General features: G+C 45.0%; 1 protein-coding gene and 1 long non-coding RNA gene across 3 annotated transcripts in view; both read left to right on the top strand.

The window, feature by feature from the left end:
- On the top strand, positions 1-5,494 carry LOC128311249 (uncharacterized). Its single transcript, XR_008289449.1, has 2 exons — positions 1-3,193; positions 3,406-5,494. It is a non-coding gene; the product is annotated as an uncharacterized LOC128311249 (long non-coding RNA).
- POLR1A (RNA polymerase I subunit A) overlaps positions 1-16,594 on the top strand; it is a 74,852-nt gene that overhangs the window by 22,261 nt on the left and 35,997 nt on the right. For both annotated transcript variants that reach the window (XM_053200865.1, XM_015075766.3), the window contains exons 13-14: positions 6,865-7,119; positions 11,719-11,910. In XM_053200865.1, coding sequence (XP_053056840.1) covers positions 6,865-7,119; positions 11,719-11,910 — 447 coding nt within the window. The remainder of the gene's footprint in view (positions 1-6,864; positions 7,120-11,718; positions 11,911-16,594) is intronic.

Genomic DNA, 16,594 nt, shown 5'->3' with positions numbered 1-16,594 from the left:
AGTGGACAGATTTGCTCAGGGGCTTGGCCAGCTCCTGTCTGGCTGCCCTGTGACTGCCAGCCATGAGTGCTGACACAGGAATCCATGAGCTGTTCTGCCTTCACAAGATGAAGCTTCCCCTGCATGTGGGTGTTCCTTAGGGGTTTCATGGGGCTTACTTTATCTTCCCAGCTCGAGCTGGCATTCCTAGGATCTTGACACCATGATTCAAGCTTCATTTGGCTGTCCCATGACATGCAGCATGGTGCTGGGCACACATCAAAGACTCGAGAAGTACTCTCTAATGATGACTCAGTTGTGATCCTGGAGCAGGAGAGTTTGCTGTCCTTAAGCAGGGCTCCTCAAAGGGTGGTTCTGAGGTTAGCAGCAGCAGCGTCCCTAGGGCTTGTGAGAAATGCACATTCACCCTCTTCTCCCCAACCCCCCGCAAAATGAATTAGAATCTCTGGGAATGGGGCCCAGGAATCTGTGTTTTAGCAAGTGCTCTGGAGGGTTCCTCTGCCTGCTAATGTTTGAGAACTGACCTAAAGGAAGGAAATGTGCTGTGCCCGTGATAACTGGTAACCCACAGGTTTCATCTGATGCCTCATTTCCTGGCAGTTGCCGATGGCTGCTTATAGTTCTGTGTTAAGGGATCCCAAAGCTTACCTCGGCTCCACTGGAAAGAGTACGTAATTGATTAGCTGGGGGTATGAAATTGGTGAGTGACATTTGTGTCCTGCTAAATAGTAGCCATTTATGCTGGGGGGAGCATAACAGATGACCCCTAGCCAGGCAGTAGCGGCAGAAGTTATTGAGGTGAAATGGATCTTTATTTGGGTTTAACTTAGGGGACTGATAGAGTGAGTGTTCGTCTGCGTGGTTCTCTGACATGTACAGACCTAGTGGCTGACCCAGGTCTTTAGTAATGAGGTGGAGCTCTACAAAGTTTCCATCAGCCTTGAGGGAACTTTGGAGGAGGAACAAAAAGGATTAGGGAAGCGCTGTGGCCTTGTTGTGGTGACTGTTGGTTCTTCACCACAGCCTCTCCTCTCACTTCCTGTCTCACTGCTTTGCCAAGGTACAGCAGTAGCATGCTACCCATTTTCTGCTTTGGCCGTAGGGGACACAGGCAGACACAGATCAGGTCACCTGTTTTGTTCTTTTCTAGTGCATGAAGTAAGGTTTATGTTGAGGCTCATGGGATTATTCTGCCTTTCTGAAGCGCCTGGTGTTTTGGTAGGAGCTGTGTAAGGGATGCAGGAGATCTCGAGGTGTACTTCACGTAACTTGTGGGTGAAGCAAGACAAACATGAGGTAGTCTTCCAGTTAACTCAAGCCAAACACGTGAAAGAGTCTCATGGTTGGAAAATTGGGGAGAAAAATGGAGAGTGGAGTGGGGGTCGGCGGTACAGAGGACCCACTGCTCTCTGTGCCGCGCTTTGCCAGTCACTGTAGACAAGGCCGCGCTACTTTGGAGTTTACAGCGTGGTGGGGGCATCACCAGGGAATGTGTGGCATCACTGCTCGGTGGTGTGGCAGACACAACAGGGACTAGCAACAGAGACTTCTGGCTTTAGTGCTTGATGCTCAGCAAGAAAGGCATATGGGAGTCAAAGAACTTTAAAGATAAAAAAGAAATTATGTGTGTTTGATCAAAAAAGTTATAGTTGGTTTTCAGGTGTGTAGATTAAGATGCCCAGTAAGGACGGAAACATACTCTTGGTTTTGGCTTGAATATGCATGATGCACTTACATGCTTTATCGGTATTTATCTTTGTATCTCGATGGTGACTGAGATGCAGTTCTTATTAGAAATAATGTGATGCAAACTCAACAACAACAACAACAAAAGGGCTCCTGAGGGTGGGAGGGCACGGAGGATTCAGTCATCAGGAGGCAGGTGAGGGCCAGCCTGAAGGCTGCAGGAAAGTGAAGGTTATGGCAGGGATGTTTGGGGGGAGGGGGTGACTTGGATAGCGTGGGGGTCAAGGCTGTGGAAGAGACAGGAGGTGAGAACCAAGTTGTGGTTCCCAGCACAGGAGAGTGGCAGTGCCCTGACAGGAGGTACATCGGGCCCCTGTAAAGTGAGGTGATGGTGGGGAATCTAAAGGCCCATCTCCTGTGAGAGGTGGATGTGTGGGACTTAAATTAAGGGCCATAAGAGTTAATTTTCAGAGTATGAACTCTGAGCACAAAGTACAGTGGAGAGAGAAAATGGGGGACTCACGGGCTGAAATGTGGAAGCTGGAGGAAGGCAGGGAGGACCGGGGAAGCTGAGGGAGAGTGGTTGGGGGGTGGGGGAGCTGGGCCTCTTCATTTGGTATCTGCATCTGTTTCCCACATGTGGTTGTGGGAAAGAGCAGCCCTGGGTATCTTCATATCTCCCAGGGATACCTGTTAGATGCTCATGAAGTTCCATGTGAAGTCTGAGTAGAGTGCAGAAACAGAGAGGGTGCATCCGATTTGTCCAAATGAAGGTCACTTGTGACGCAGGAGAGCAGTTCGAAGAGTGGGAGCAGTCAGGTTTCAGAGCTCTCATGAGGCAGCGGGGCCAGTAGCTAAGGGCATCTGAAAGACCAGCAGAAGGTTACAGGGTTTCTGACGTGATTGGGATGCAAGGATGAGGCAGTTGCACAGAGAACTTGACACGGCCTTGGTTACGTCTGTGGGGTCGGAGGTGAGCGGTATCCAGAGCTTCAGAGAGGGAAGGTTGGCCTGCTGCCACAGGCCGGTCAGTTCCTGGGAAGTGACTGAAGTGCGTTCCGAGCAGTGGTGAGGTTGAATGGGGCGGGCCCGTTCGCTGGTCTTCTGACTTCAGTTCCAGTCCTGAGCACACTGTCCCTGTTTTCCCCTCCAGCCTCACCTCTCAGCTTGCCTCCATGTTCCAGCTGGCCCCCATCATTGCAGAGTCCCTTCCCTTCAGGCCTTGCCCTCGTGTATTTGTGTCCCCGCCTGGATCACTGCCCTCCCCCACGCTCCCGGGCCAATTCCTGCTAGTCCTTCGGGTCTCAGCAAAGCCCTCATCCTCTGGGGCAGGGGTCTGCAAACTTTTCCAGCCAAGGGCCCGGTTGTAAATATATTAGGCTCTGGGGACCACATGGTCTCTGGTGCAGCTAATCAACCCTGCCTTGGGAGTGTCAGAGCCAGCGCAGGCAGCACATAAATGAATGGGCCTGGCCACGTGCCCGGAAGACTCTGTTTACAAAAGCAGGTGTCCTGGGGGCGCCTGGGTGGCTCAGTCAGTTAAGCGTCCGACTTCAGCCAGGTCACGATCTCGCGGTCCGTGAGTTCGAGCCCCGCGTCGGGCTCTGGGCTGATGGCTCAGAGCCTGGAGCCTGTTTCCGATTCTGTGTCTCCCTCTGTCCCAAAAATAAATAAACGTTGAAAAAAAAAAAAATTAAAAAAAAAACCAAACAAAAGCAGGTGTCCTGCTTGTGTTCTGTAGTTTGACACTCTCAAAACTGTGGGAGGTGTGCCCCGTGGTGTTCCCACCACACACTCATCACCCCCACCCCTCCCCTTGTTCTCATTGTGTGGTGTTGTCACCATGCGTGCACCCATTCACATTCATCCTCCCTCCAATGCCTAAATTCTGTGAGGACACGGGCAGGGTGTTCTCAGCACCCAGCATCCAAGAGGTGCTCAGGAAACTCGTGCGGAGTAGACAGACCCAGGCTGAGATGAGGGAGGCACTGAGGTGGGAGGGCCATGTTGGACCTGTAACCAGGGGCGAAGACAGGAAGGGACTTTATGAGGGAAAAGTGGCTCTTAACATCAGGACGTGGGGATGAAGGATGATTATTTTTATTTTCCAAAATCTCTCTTTTTTTAGATCTTTATTTATTTTTGAGAGATAGCAACAGCAGCAGGGGAAGGGCAGAGAGAAAGGGAGACACAGAATCGTAAGCAGACTCCAGGCACTGAGCTGTCAGCACAGAGCCCGATACGGGGCTCAAACCCACGAACCATGAGATCATGACCCGAGCTGAAGTCAGACACTCAACCACTTAGCCACCCAGGCACCCCTATTTTCCCAAATCTCAGTAACATTATAAACGATGCTAACTTGTATAATTACGTACGTGTGTACTTAAAACATATTTGTAATGTTTCGCAGATTTTGGTTAACGCGTTACACGTAGATCAGGACTAGACTAAAGAGCTGGGGTCATGACTGGGAAGCAGGGAGCCTTGTCCGGGGAAGGACGGACCGCAGGTTAGGTGAGAAGGAAAAGGGTGACTGACAGGACCCATTTCCCTTGGGAGGTGTGAAATCTCTGTCCCTTCCTCTGGGCCTTGTAAGTTGGGAGGAGGTGGCCAGGACGGCTGAGGCTCATTTCCCAGCCCAGCAGCCTGCCAGAAGCCGCTCTTTGGCTCTGGGTCTGCTTCTGAAAACTCTGACCCGGGCACTGGGGCATGCTAATTTTCACTGCAGTATTTATTTAGATACAAGAGAAAGGAAGGGCCTCAGGTTTGGGTTGGCGAGGGGAACTCCCTTTGCTCCAGGGCTTCTGTTTGGATTGGCTGGTGCCTGCCAGACTGGCCTGCTTGCCTTCCCAGCTGTGGGGTTTGCTTATACTAGAGGATGTCTCAAATTTACGAGACTCAAATCTGAGGCCCATCCTGGGGTTTTGCCCACAGGTCTGGGCAGTTTCTCCCTGGAGAAGCTAAAGAAATAAGACCTTGAAAGTCAGCTCAGTCTCTATGACGTGCCCTGGACAGACCCTCATGAGAATTCTCAGAGTTCAGGTCTCCTTGGAAACATGGATGTGGGGGCAGAGAGGGGAATGTTCGAACTCCTTGGAGCGCGGAAAGACTGCCTCCTTGCTAAGTGATTTTAGGACTGCCATTTAGAATTTCAGGGTTTTGCTCCTTGCTTCCCTGACCTGGAGGAAACTTTCAGCTCAGCTGAAAATTTGGGGTGAGGTGGGGTGGATGGGGACAGGATCTTTTGTCTACTTCTAGACTCTCTGGAGTCACCTTTCTGGTTCAGCTTCATAAATGTGGGCAACATAAAGAGACTAGACTTGGAGGAATTTGTTACCCCCAACCTGTTACCTGCTATAATTGAGGGAAACTTGGGTAGGAGGGGTCTGACCAAGTCCATTTGGGACCAAGTCCATTTGGGTGGGAAGGGTCTGACCAAGACTGATTTGAGCTGCTCAGTGGGCCTGCAGAATGGCTGGGGCAGCTGCCTTCATACATTTCTCTTTTAAAATAGCTTTTGGGTTCATCATTTAGGAAGCCCAGTAGTTAACATAAGGTAAGATAAAGGGCAGTATAAAGCTCAGTGAGCCCTCCACTAGAGTCAGCTTTGTGGGAACTGGTGTTCTGTCAGGAGGACATGACCAGTGGCGTATTGGTAAGGGGGAAAAAAGTGTGAATGGTGGCTATCTTTTAAGGAGTAAAATTACTTGTGGTCTTTTATTCTGTTCTCTGAGTTTTCTGCCCCACAATGAGCATACCACTTGGGCAGTACTTGTTGCTTTTCTTAAAAATAGTTGGAGATCTTTTAAGAAAAAAAAAATGAATAGGAGTAATACACACGCATTGTTGCAGGAACAGGACTAAGATGTGTAGAGGTAAAGATGTACTCTGTGCCTTACTTTTCCCATGTGCCCTTGTACCTGCGGAGTCCATAGGGACAGCTGGGTAGGGAGCCAAGAAACCTTTCCCTTGTACGTATAAATACATAAAGAATTGTCTTGGGTTTTAAGTCGCCTCATCCTGTCACCTTATATGGCACCTGGATTTTCTTTTTCTTTTCCTTTTTTTTTTTTTTTACTTGAATATATCATCGCCATCATGGAAGGATGAATATTTAACTCCGTTTTTTTCATCACTGCATAGTATTCCATAGTGTATATCATGGTTTACATACCCATGCCGCTTCTGTGGAGCAGCCCAAGTTATTTCATGTTTGTCCGCTGTGAGCACTGCTGCTTAAACATATGTGTTTATGTAACCTGACATTGGCACTTTTTTCCTTCTGAAATGCCAAAAGGAAAGGAGTTTTAAACGTTCTTAAATCTGTTGTCAGATTGCTTTCCCAAAAGACTATGGCAATTTAAATTTCTTTTTAATGTTTCAAGTGCAACAGAATGTTTTCAGAAGGCATTGAACTGGGACTCAAAACTCTGTGTTCCAGAGATTGGGTGAGATAGTTCTAAAACCTAGGATTCATGTTTAAAACAACCTATTCTCATGTGCCTGGGGCAGGGGGCAGTGCGGGGAATCCCAGAGGTCTGCTAGGTCCTTTCAAGCCAGGGGTTTCACAGCTCCATGCAGACATGCTGTCGTCAGATGTGTTCATTTCTTTCCCTAGACCGTTTTTCAGAGGAATCCAAGACTCTGGAAAGGCCATACCTCTCTGAAGAAGACAAAGGTTACTGAACAGGGGCCTGGGGCCTTATCTGTCACTTGCATCTCTGAGCCCAGAGCCGGGATCAGGGCTACACTGGGCTAGTAGCTATTTCTCAAAGATTTCTAGGGTTTCAGGGGTGCCTGGGTGGCTCAGTCGGTTGAGCGTCCGACTTCGGCTCAGGTCATGATCTCGTGGTTCGTGAGTTCGAGCCCTCTGTCGGGCTCTGTGCTGACAGCATAGAGCCTGGAGTCTGCTTTGAGTTCTGTGTCTCCCTCTCTCTGCTCCTCCCCACTCATGCTCTGTCTCCCTCTTCCCTTCAAGAGTAAGTAAACATTAAAAAAATTTTTTTGAAAAGTTTCTTTCTTAAAAAAAGGGACCAATTCCCCTTTCGTTTGGTTGAATAAAACAGGAGATGGACGGAAGCCATATGCAGACCAGGCTGAGGAGAGCCCTGGGAACAATAGTGATGATGCTGAAGTTGTCACCGACCTCCCCCCTTTGCTCTGCTCTGCCCCCAGGTGTGCCGGCATGTGAAGAATGGGGACATCCTCCTGCTGAACCGACAGCCCACCCTGCACAGACCCTCCATCCAGGCACACCACGCCCGCATCCTGCCCGAAGAGAAAGTCCTGCGGCTCCATTATGCCAACTGCAAGGCGTATAATGCCGACTTTGATGGAGACGAGATGAATGCCCACTTCCCCCAGAGTGAACTGGGCCGGGCTGAGGCCTACGTCCTGGCCTGTACAGATCAGCAGTACCTTGTTCCCAAGGTAGGTCTGACCTTGAGGCGGTTCCATGGTCTTCGCTGACACAACTTGGCATTCCAGGTCTGGGCTCTTTGTCTTCTGGTGTCAGTGGGTAGCTCTAGGGCAGAGGCCTATGGAATAGAGGGTCCTGGCTTCTTCCAGGTGGGGTTTTCAGCCCTGTAGTTGCTTAGAGGGTATTAACTATTAGCTCTGTAAGAGGTCTTTTCTTCCAGACTTATGTTTGCATTGTACAAGTTAGTAGCCTTCAGCAAGCATTAGCATCCTAACTATGATGGTCCTTATGATCCCCAGATGACTTTGATCCTTTGAGCTCTGACAGGCATGAGTTTTTAGAGACAGCTTAACCCAAGGGTCCAGATGAGATCCCTCTAGCCCATGAAGGTGTCTCCTCTTTGAATCCCTGACTTCGTCACTGAGGTTGGTCCTTAAAAGCAGAGCCACGTAGGGGCACCTGGGTGGCTCAGTCAGTTGAGCGTCCAACTCTTGATTTCGGCTCACGTCATGATCTCACAGTCGTGGGATCGAGCCCCGCATCGGGCTCCATGCTGAGCGTGGAGCCTGCTTACGATTCTCTCTCCCTCTTTCTCGGCCCCTCTCCCCGACTAGTACTCTCTCTCAAAATAAATAAACATTGAAAAACATTTTTAAAGCAGCGCCATGTGGTCATGGCTGTCCAGTGGGGTACAAGAGAAGGATTCAGTTTCCTTCCCCCTTGCCCGGCCAGCTGACCCATTCCATTAAGTGGCAGGGGCCTGAGTCAGTGAGTGTTCATGAGAGCAAGAGGGTGGGGAAAGAGCCAGGCTGAAGGAAAGAGAGCAGAGTATGTTCCAGACTCCATTTACCCCTCACCACCCATCCTGGGGCCTGACGCCTTTTAAATTATCAGTGGTTTGTGTCACAGTGATTCACAATTCTACGTCGTTCAGTTGGATTGTGGTGGAGTATGAAAGAATCAGTAGTAATAGTAACATGGAATTATGGCTACCATTTGCCAAGCCCTTTTTCAATGGTAGACACTGTGCAAAGCACTTCAGAGCCTTCCCCTTTCACCCTTGGCAGAGCCCTTAGAATAGGTACTGTTAGTGTCCACGTTTACATGAAGTGCTTGGACCAGCACACTGCTGAGAAGGTGGAGGAAGTTACAGGGAGCTCCTGGGTCCTGGGGGCTTTGCTTCTTTCCCCCTCTGGGGGTCTTGCCAACCTTCTGCAGGAGAAGACGTCTGCAGCCAGGGGAGCACGGGAGGCTGCTCAGAGACGTCCAGCATTGGTCAGTGCTTTCTCCACCTGGGAACTTCTCTTCTCAGCAGTCATCTGCCACCCAGAGAATCCGGCAGTGGCCAGGGGCCCAGCATCCCAGCCTCCTGGCCATCAGACACGCTGGGATGGCTCCGTGCTGGACCCAGCTGTTTGAGTTTCACTCTTTCCCTTCTCTGCCTGCTGCAGCCAGCTGTTGATTAGTAAAGAGGCTAAAAGTGGGAAAGAGGAGTTAAAGGCCCACTGGGGTCCCTCAGAAGTTAGAATAATAAGTTGACTAACTTGAAATTTGGCTTTTTGTCTTTTCACATAAATAACAGTTGTGAGTGTCATTGTGTGACAACAAAAGCCACCACCTATTGAGCACTCCCTGTGCCTCAGACACTGCTCTGAGTGACCTGCAAACATTTTCTTGTTTAGTCCTCAAAACAAGCTTAAGAAGTAGTGATTTTCAGATGAGGAAACACAAGTGAGCAGCTCGCCAGCCAGTGACGATGTAAGACTCGAACCCAGCACCGTTGACTCCCAAGCTCAGGTGCTCGGCACCATGTGTTATTAGCCTCCCTTTACAGGCAAGGCTGGGGATGGAAGAGGTACTATGGCAGTAAGTGGATCCCAGGACTAAAGTGGTTCTCTGAGTCTGGAGGCAGGGTCACATTTTACCACAGGGGACACTACCAGGGAGCAGCCAGATGGTTCTCTGTACATGTCCAGTGACCTCTGGACATTAGAGGAGTTGGAATGGGGGGTGCTTTGAAGTTCTCAGGCCAACGAACTTGAATGGTCTATACTTCATTTTGATTGAGTAAGGTTATACAGAAGCTTCATGCTTACACTGCATCCTTCAAAGGACTGACCTGTTTAAATCCAGATGTGCCTCAACACGTGCTCGCATGCCCACGAGTTGCAGGTCAGGAGACAGGCAGAACAGAGTACAGAGGTTGTGATTCTTGATAAATTTCAGTTAGTCTGTAGTGTAAATGCCAAGAAATGGAATCCTTATTTTGCTAACGGTTACAAAAATGCAGCATGTCTTGAACTACTTTGGGGGCAGAGTCCTAGGAGAGCAGGAGCTAGTTTTGTTAAACCAGAAAAGGCCTTTTTGGGGGAAGGGGGGGCAGTGAGAGGGCTAATTTTTCTTGGTGTGTCTTTATTTCCCTTGCTTCCATTTCCCTTTGTTCATTATTCCACGTCTTTGTTTCAGGTTCTCTTCCTTGATTAATCATAGGACCTGATTAAAGTACATTTCATTGTTGCTTGAATGTATTTAATGGAGTTGTGTTTCTTACTTAAAATAGGAGGTGAATGGAACTTCAGCTGTTTCTCTCCTAAGAAAACAGCTGAACTTTTCATTGATGTGTTTCTTTGTGGAGTTTTGTTTTTCTTCTCTTTGTTGTATTTTTTGAGGGCCAGTGCCTTGTGGAAAGGTTTTTTAACAAGGATTGAGCGTTTCCCCGACTCTGTCAACTTAGCCAGAAAATTTAGGTCACAGAATACCCTAATTCTCCAAGCATCCTGACCAAAGGCACTAATTGTAATGTCATTTTGCTGTGATATTAGATGGAATAGGATAGCTGACAATTATCTGGGTTTCTGATTTAGAGATGGTCTTTCTGATGCTAAGCAGGATTTGGGAAATCTAGAATTATAAGTAGGCCCTCAGTAAGTTGCTTTAATCAGCATTTCTCCCTACAATTCATGATTATTGCATTGAAAGCAATTTAGCCATTAAGGCAATTTTCTAGTCATGGAAAAATCTGGATGGAGAGAGGAGAAGGCACTGAATAGATCACATAACTTGTAATTATGTTCTTTAAAGGAAGAAAACAAAAGGAAAACTCTATATCTGCCCCCAAAGACTTGCGGGATGAGGCAAATTGTGTAATACTGGTTTGGGTTTTTCCCCCAAGCAAAATAAGATCTTGTCTTTGGAACAAGATGCAGAGTATAAGTTTTTATTCATGTTCTTAACCCAGAGCCTTCGTAAGAAGGGCCGTGTGCACCATCTGACCTTGCCTTCTATCTACAGCAGCTATTCAGCCCATCTATAATAATTGTCTTTGAGTTTATGTAGAGCCCATTGCCACAGTATTTAGGCTATTTGACAAGCATCCTTTTTATCCTTTGAATTAGTACATGTGGTTAAATTCCAGGCCCTTCTCCATGGCTGCATTCGTGAGTTCCTTTGGCCTTAGTTATGAAGCCTTGCCATAATATTGGATAGTGTTTAACAAGCAATCAAATGATAACAATCTTTAGATTCAAGGCACAGATTTTTCTCAAGTTCCCATAAACATTAAAAAGTTTGCAAAAACCACCTCTTAAAAAATGTCAGTGGGCACAGCTATTTTTACTCTAGTGTGTCTTATGTTGCCATGAACACAGACCTACAGATAAGTTGCAGGAGACTAGGGATCAGAAAGTCTGAAAGATTTCAAATGAGATGAATGTACTGGGGCTTACATAATAGCCCTTGTTTGGGCATCTGGTAGACAACAGCCTTTATTAAAGGCCCACCATGAACATGTGCTACATTGTGAAGAGACACTTGTAAACGTACATTTTTTCTTTTACAGTCATGCACATCAAGGCCCTCTCAAATCTCTTGAATCCCTACCCCTTAGAGAGAGCTGACTCTTAAGTCAGTAATGCTCATTGCTCTGTAGTAGTGCCCCTGAGAGATTGTTTCTGACCATCCCCCTACTTCTAATCTAAATGATGACCCATCTGTTATTTTTCTCCATGTTATTTAAAACCCTTTGTGGTAACATATTTATCCAATCATTCGTTCACTATGTAGCTCTTCCTCACCGTAAAGGATCATGTCTGTTTGGCTCACTAGAGTAGATTGGAGGGCTAACCCACTGCCTGGGCATATAGTAGGCTCTCAATAAATATTTGTTGAATGGATCGCTGATTTAGAGGAGAGCCAGCCCAGAAATGTGTGAAAAAATACTAAAGCATAAAACCAAAATAATAAAAGCAACAACACAGCAAAGTGCAAGCTAGACCAAATTTATGCAGAGATGCCAAAACTTTTGCCTGAGTAACTAGAACCAGATGGGATTATGGACAGAAGGCGTGGGGAGCTGGACGAGTTTGGAGCTGTTTTGCTCTAGAACAGTCAGCAAATGGTCACGGTGGAAGCCGGTCGGGAAGGCCTGGTCATGTGCTTTGGGAGGCAGTTTGCTCTCCAGATGGGAGGCCCAAGCATCAGCCTAGGAAGGCTGTGGGGCAGGACAGTACAGGGGTGTAAGGGAGGGCTGTTGCTAGTACATGGCTTCCAAGCAGATGATTAGGAATTAGAATGTGACTTCCTATTTGTCTTCTTACTGTTTTGGTTTGTAGGATGGCCAGCCCTTGGCGGGGTTGATTCAAGATCACATGGTTTCAGGTGCAAACATGACCACTCGAGGTTGCTTTTTCACTCGGGAGCAATATATGGAGCTGCTGTACCGAGGACTCACAGACAAAGTGGGGCGTGTGAAGCTCTTTCCTCCTGCCATCCTGAAGCCCTTTCCACTGTGGACGGGAAAGCAGGTAATTGGGAGAAAATCAAAAAAAGGAAACAGGCCACTCAAATAAAAGATTTCATTCTCGGTAGAGCCCAGGCCAGAAGTAGAGAAATGACAAATCAAATGGTATGGGACTTGAGGCATCTGGGCGTCTCAGTTGGTTAAGCGCCTGACTTCAGCTCGGGTCATGATCTCGCGGTTTGTGAGTTCGAGCCCCACCTTGGGCTCTGTGCTGACAGTGTGGAGCCTGGAGCCTGCTCCGCGTTCTGTGTCTCCCTTTCTGCCCCTCTCCCTCTCATGCGCGCACGCTCTCTCTCTCTCTTTCTCAAAAATAAATGAACATTAAAAAAAAATCGGTCTGGGACTGAACATGCAGTATCTTCAAGGTATGCCTGTATGATCTGTATGATTTTCTCTTTGGTGGGGTTCCTGGGTCTGAGTGTTTTCAAGGGAGTGTCAGTACTACAGGTGGACTGCACAGTGTCTGTCCTTGATGTCCTCATAATGCAAATGTGGTGGTAATAGGCAATGGTATTGGTAGTGGTGGTAATAGTAATATTTTTGTTGGGAGGGGCCAAGTGCTTTACTGAGTGCTTTGGGTACGTTTTTTTAATCCTTACAACCAACCTGTGATACAGAGACTGTTATTATCACCGTTTATCAGATGAGGATACTGAGGCTTAGAGAACTTCAATTACATGCCCAGGTCTATAGGAGACAGAGTTGGAATTCAAACCCAGCACTTCCTAACCCCGAAGACATCACACCATGCTTACTTACTGTCAAAGTAATAAAATAATGGTATATGTGCTAATCAAATAATGAAGTACAGCCAAGTTTGTGTTTCTACTATGTGCTGGGTCCCCAAGTTCAACCTTGAGGCCTGACTCCTAATCAGCTGTGTGGTCTTGGCTTTGTGGGCCTCCTTTCTTTCTATAATACAAAGGGTTCAGGTTGGTGATCTCTAAGGTCTCTTCTAGCTCAGCAATTCTTTTAAGTCTGTGGACCTGCGACCCGACTGGTTTTTGGTTGTTAAACCAACCTTGCATTCAGGGGTAACCCTTGTTTATCATGAGGTATTCCCCTGTCTATATATATTTTTAATTAAGTTTGCTAAAATTTTGTTCAGCGGTTTTTTACATTTGTGTTTGTGAGGGATACAGACATACCTTATTTTATTGCGTGTTGTTTCATTATACTTGGAAGATACTGTGTTTTTTACTAATTGGAGGTTTGTGGCAACGCTATATTCAAGCAATTTTGTATGCTATTTTCCACTTCATTTATTGGTGTCATTTTTCCAACAGCATTTGCTTATTACTTCATGTCTCTGTGTCACATATTGGTAATTCTCACAATATTTCAAACTGGTCCATTATTATTTATATTTGTTATGGTGATCAGTGATTAGTGATTATAACTTAAAGCTCAGGTGATGGTCAGCATTTTAAGCAATAAAGTACTTTTTAATTAAGGTATGTGAATTGGCTTTTTAGACATGATGCTATTGCACACTTAATAAACTACGAGATAGTGTAAATGTAACTTCTGTATGCACTGGGAAACCAGAAACTCATTTGACTCACTTTATTGTTACATTTGCTTCATTGTGGTGGTCTGTAATTCAACCCACAATCTCAAAGATGTATCTGTATTGATGTGTAAGGTTCTTGTAATATCTTTCCCTGTTTTTGGTGTCAGGGTAATGCAGACTTCATAGAATGAGTTCAGAAATATTTTCTCTTCTTCAGTTTTCTCTGAGTTTGTGTAGTACTGGTATTATTTTTTCTTAAATGTTTGGCAGAATTAACAATGACTCCATCTTGAACTGACCTTTTCTTTGTAGGAAGGTTTTTTAACTAAAATTTCTATTACATGTAGGGCTCTTCAAGTTATCTGTTCTTGAATGAGCTTCAGTACTGTGTTTATTTAAGGAATTTGTCATAAGTTGCTGAATTTACAAGCATAAAGCAATTCATAATATTTGTTTACTATTCTATTTATAGAATCAGTAGGTGGGTCACTTCACTCATTTCTGATACTGGTGATTTGTATCTTTTTTTTTTTTTTTTTAAAATAAACTCTACCCCCAGTGTGGGACTCAAACTCACTCAACTTGATCCTGAGATCAAGAGTTGTATTTAAAAATAAAAACCCCAGGGGTGCCTGGGTGGCTCAGTCAGTTACGCATCCGACTTTGGCTCAGGTCATTATCTCACAGTTCGTGAGTTCAAGCCCCCCGTCAGCCTCTATGCTGACAGCTCAGTGCCTGGAGACTGCTTTGGATTCTGTATCTCCCTCTCTCTCTGCCCCTTCCCCCACTCATGTTCTGTCTCTCTCTCAAAAATAAGTAAAAACATTAAAAAAGTTTCATGCTCTACAAACTGAACCAGCCAGGCGCCCTAATTTGTGTCATCTTTCTTTTTTCCTGATCAGTTTGCTTAGAGGTTTATTCGTTTTGCTGTCCAAGAACCAGTTTTCATTGACTTTGTGTATTTTTTTTTTTTTTTGCTATTTCATTGATTTCACTTTGATCTATATTATTTCCTTTCTTCTGTTTACTTTGGGTTTGATTTGCTCTTTTCTCATCATTTGAGGTTAAAGGTGAAATCATTTGATGGGGGCCTTTTTTCCTTTTTTTGTGTGTGTAGGCATTTTAGATATAAATTTTCCCCTTAAATTCTGCTTAAGTAGCATCATATAAGTTATTATGTTGTATTTTCTTTCATTTCAAAATAGTTTCTAATTTTCCTTTTGGCTTCTTTTTGACTCATGAGTTAATTAGAAGTCCATTATTTAGTGTCCACATATTTAGAGATTTTCCAGATAATCTGTTATGGATTTCCAATCTAATTCCACTGTGGCAAGAGAACATACATTGGGTGACTGGAATCCTTTTAAATTTATTGACATTTGTGTATGAGATTATGTTTACTATGGTGTATCTTGGTAAATATTCTGTGTGTCCTTAAAAATAATGTATAATCTGGGACACCTGGGTAGCTAGTTGGTTAAGCGTCCAACTCTTGGTTTCACCCAGGTCATGATCTCATGGTTTGTGGGTTCAGACCCTGTATCAGGCTCTATGCTGACAGCATGGAGCCTGTTTTGGATTCTCTCTCTCACCTCTCTCTGCTCCTTCTCTGCTCTCTCTCTCAAAATAAATAAATAAACATTAAAAAAAATAATAATCTATGATCTGCTCTTGAATGGTGTGCTCCAAAAATGTCAGTTAGGTTCAGTTAGTACATAGTTCAAGTCTGCTGTATCTTTCCTGATCACTGTCCTTCATTGCCTGGTGTCCATTGTCTTGAAAACCAATGTTTCATATTCATGTCTGCTTTTATTGTTGTTTTTAGTGGAAGAGTCCTCAGGTCACTGTTGCCCTATCCTGGCCAGAAATGGAAGTCGGTTTAACAGAATGGATGGGGAATTTTGCAATTTAAGATTAAAATCCATAAGTATGGATAGTGTAGTTCAAGGAGTGGTATGCTTTTTCTATGAAAGCCAGATAGTGAATATTTTAGGCTTTGCAGGTCATACATTCTCTGTTGCAAGTAGGGCAACAACTGAGCTCTGCCATGGTAACTTGAAAGCAGCCATACACAACACGTAAATGAATGAGCATGGCTGTGATCTGATTGACTTTATTTACAAAAACAGGTAGTAGACCAGATTAGGCCTATAGGCTATAGTTTGCTGGCCCTTGGTATAGTTTGCTATATGTATTTGTCTACTTTATTATTTACATTGATATTATTTTTATTATTTCTATGTCTTTCTTTTGTAAGCCATCTCAAGTTATCTTGGAAGTGAGGGATTATATTTTAAGTCATGAAGTGTCCAGAATTCATTAGAATTTTGTGGAAACGTAAGCAGTTTCAAAATAGAACTAAATAGTACACAAAGAATATATATCTAGAGCCATAAATACGTTGATTCCCTTCAATCTGGGAAGCCAGCCAAAGGAAATAATCTGAAATGTAGAAAAAGCTACTTGAAAAAAAATAGTCCATTATACACCATGGTGTGCCATGGTGGAAAATTAGAAAAACCTGGATACTTAACATTGGTGCTTGGTAAATTGTGGAACATCCATTTGTTAAGATATTATGTAGTTGTTTAAAAGAGTGGTTTTAAAAGACCATGTAGCAGGCTGGGTAGTTTTCTGACACGATGTTGGGAGAAGTAGACTACAGGATTCTATGCAGTCACATTTGCAACTGTATTAAGCATGTGTATGAGAAAACGTGTTGCATAAAAAGATCAAAATGATAGAATAATTTGGTTCATGTTAGGAATAATTTCTTTTTCATTTTATAATGTTTCTGAGCAGATTATTACGTTTTAACTAAAGAAAACTAGAAAGTAGGCCCTGGTTTTATTTGTGTCGCAGTTGAGATTTTTCAGTGTTTCTTGTGAGGTTCCAATGGGCTGTTATTTCTTTGCAAATAGGTGTAAAAGAGGAGAGTGACTACCCTGCACCAGAATTTGTTAGTGGCTCAGTCTGATTCTGCAGAGAAAAGTCATGTTCAGAATCAGGAGATAAGGAGCTTAGCTTAGGCGGTTTATTTGTACTGCCTCAGAAAATGAAGTCTTAGGCTCTTTCTCCAGGGCATTTCATGCAGCCTGTTAAGTGCTTCTCTTTCCGTTTAAGAATCTGAGGTCTCTCAACATTTGTTGAAAGGACATATGAAGAAAACGGATTT

This window comes from Acinonyx jubatus, chromosome A3 (assembly GCF_027475565.1).
Source record: "Acinonyx jubatus isolate Ajub_Pintada_27869175 chromosome A3, VMU_Ajub_asm_v1.0, whole genome shotgun sequence".
NCBI lineage: Eukaryota > Metazoa > Chordata > Mammalia > Carnivora > Felidae > Acinonyx > Acinonyx jubatus.
Note: the sequence above shows the minus strand (reverse complement) of the source record. Positions and strands in the feature narration are given on the sequence as shown.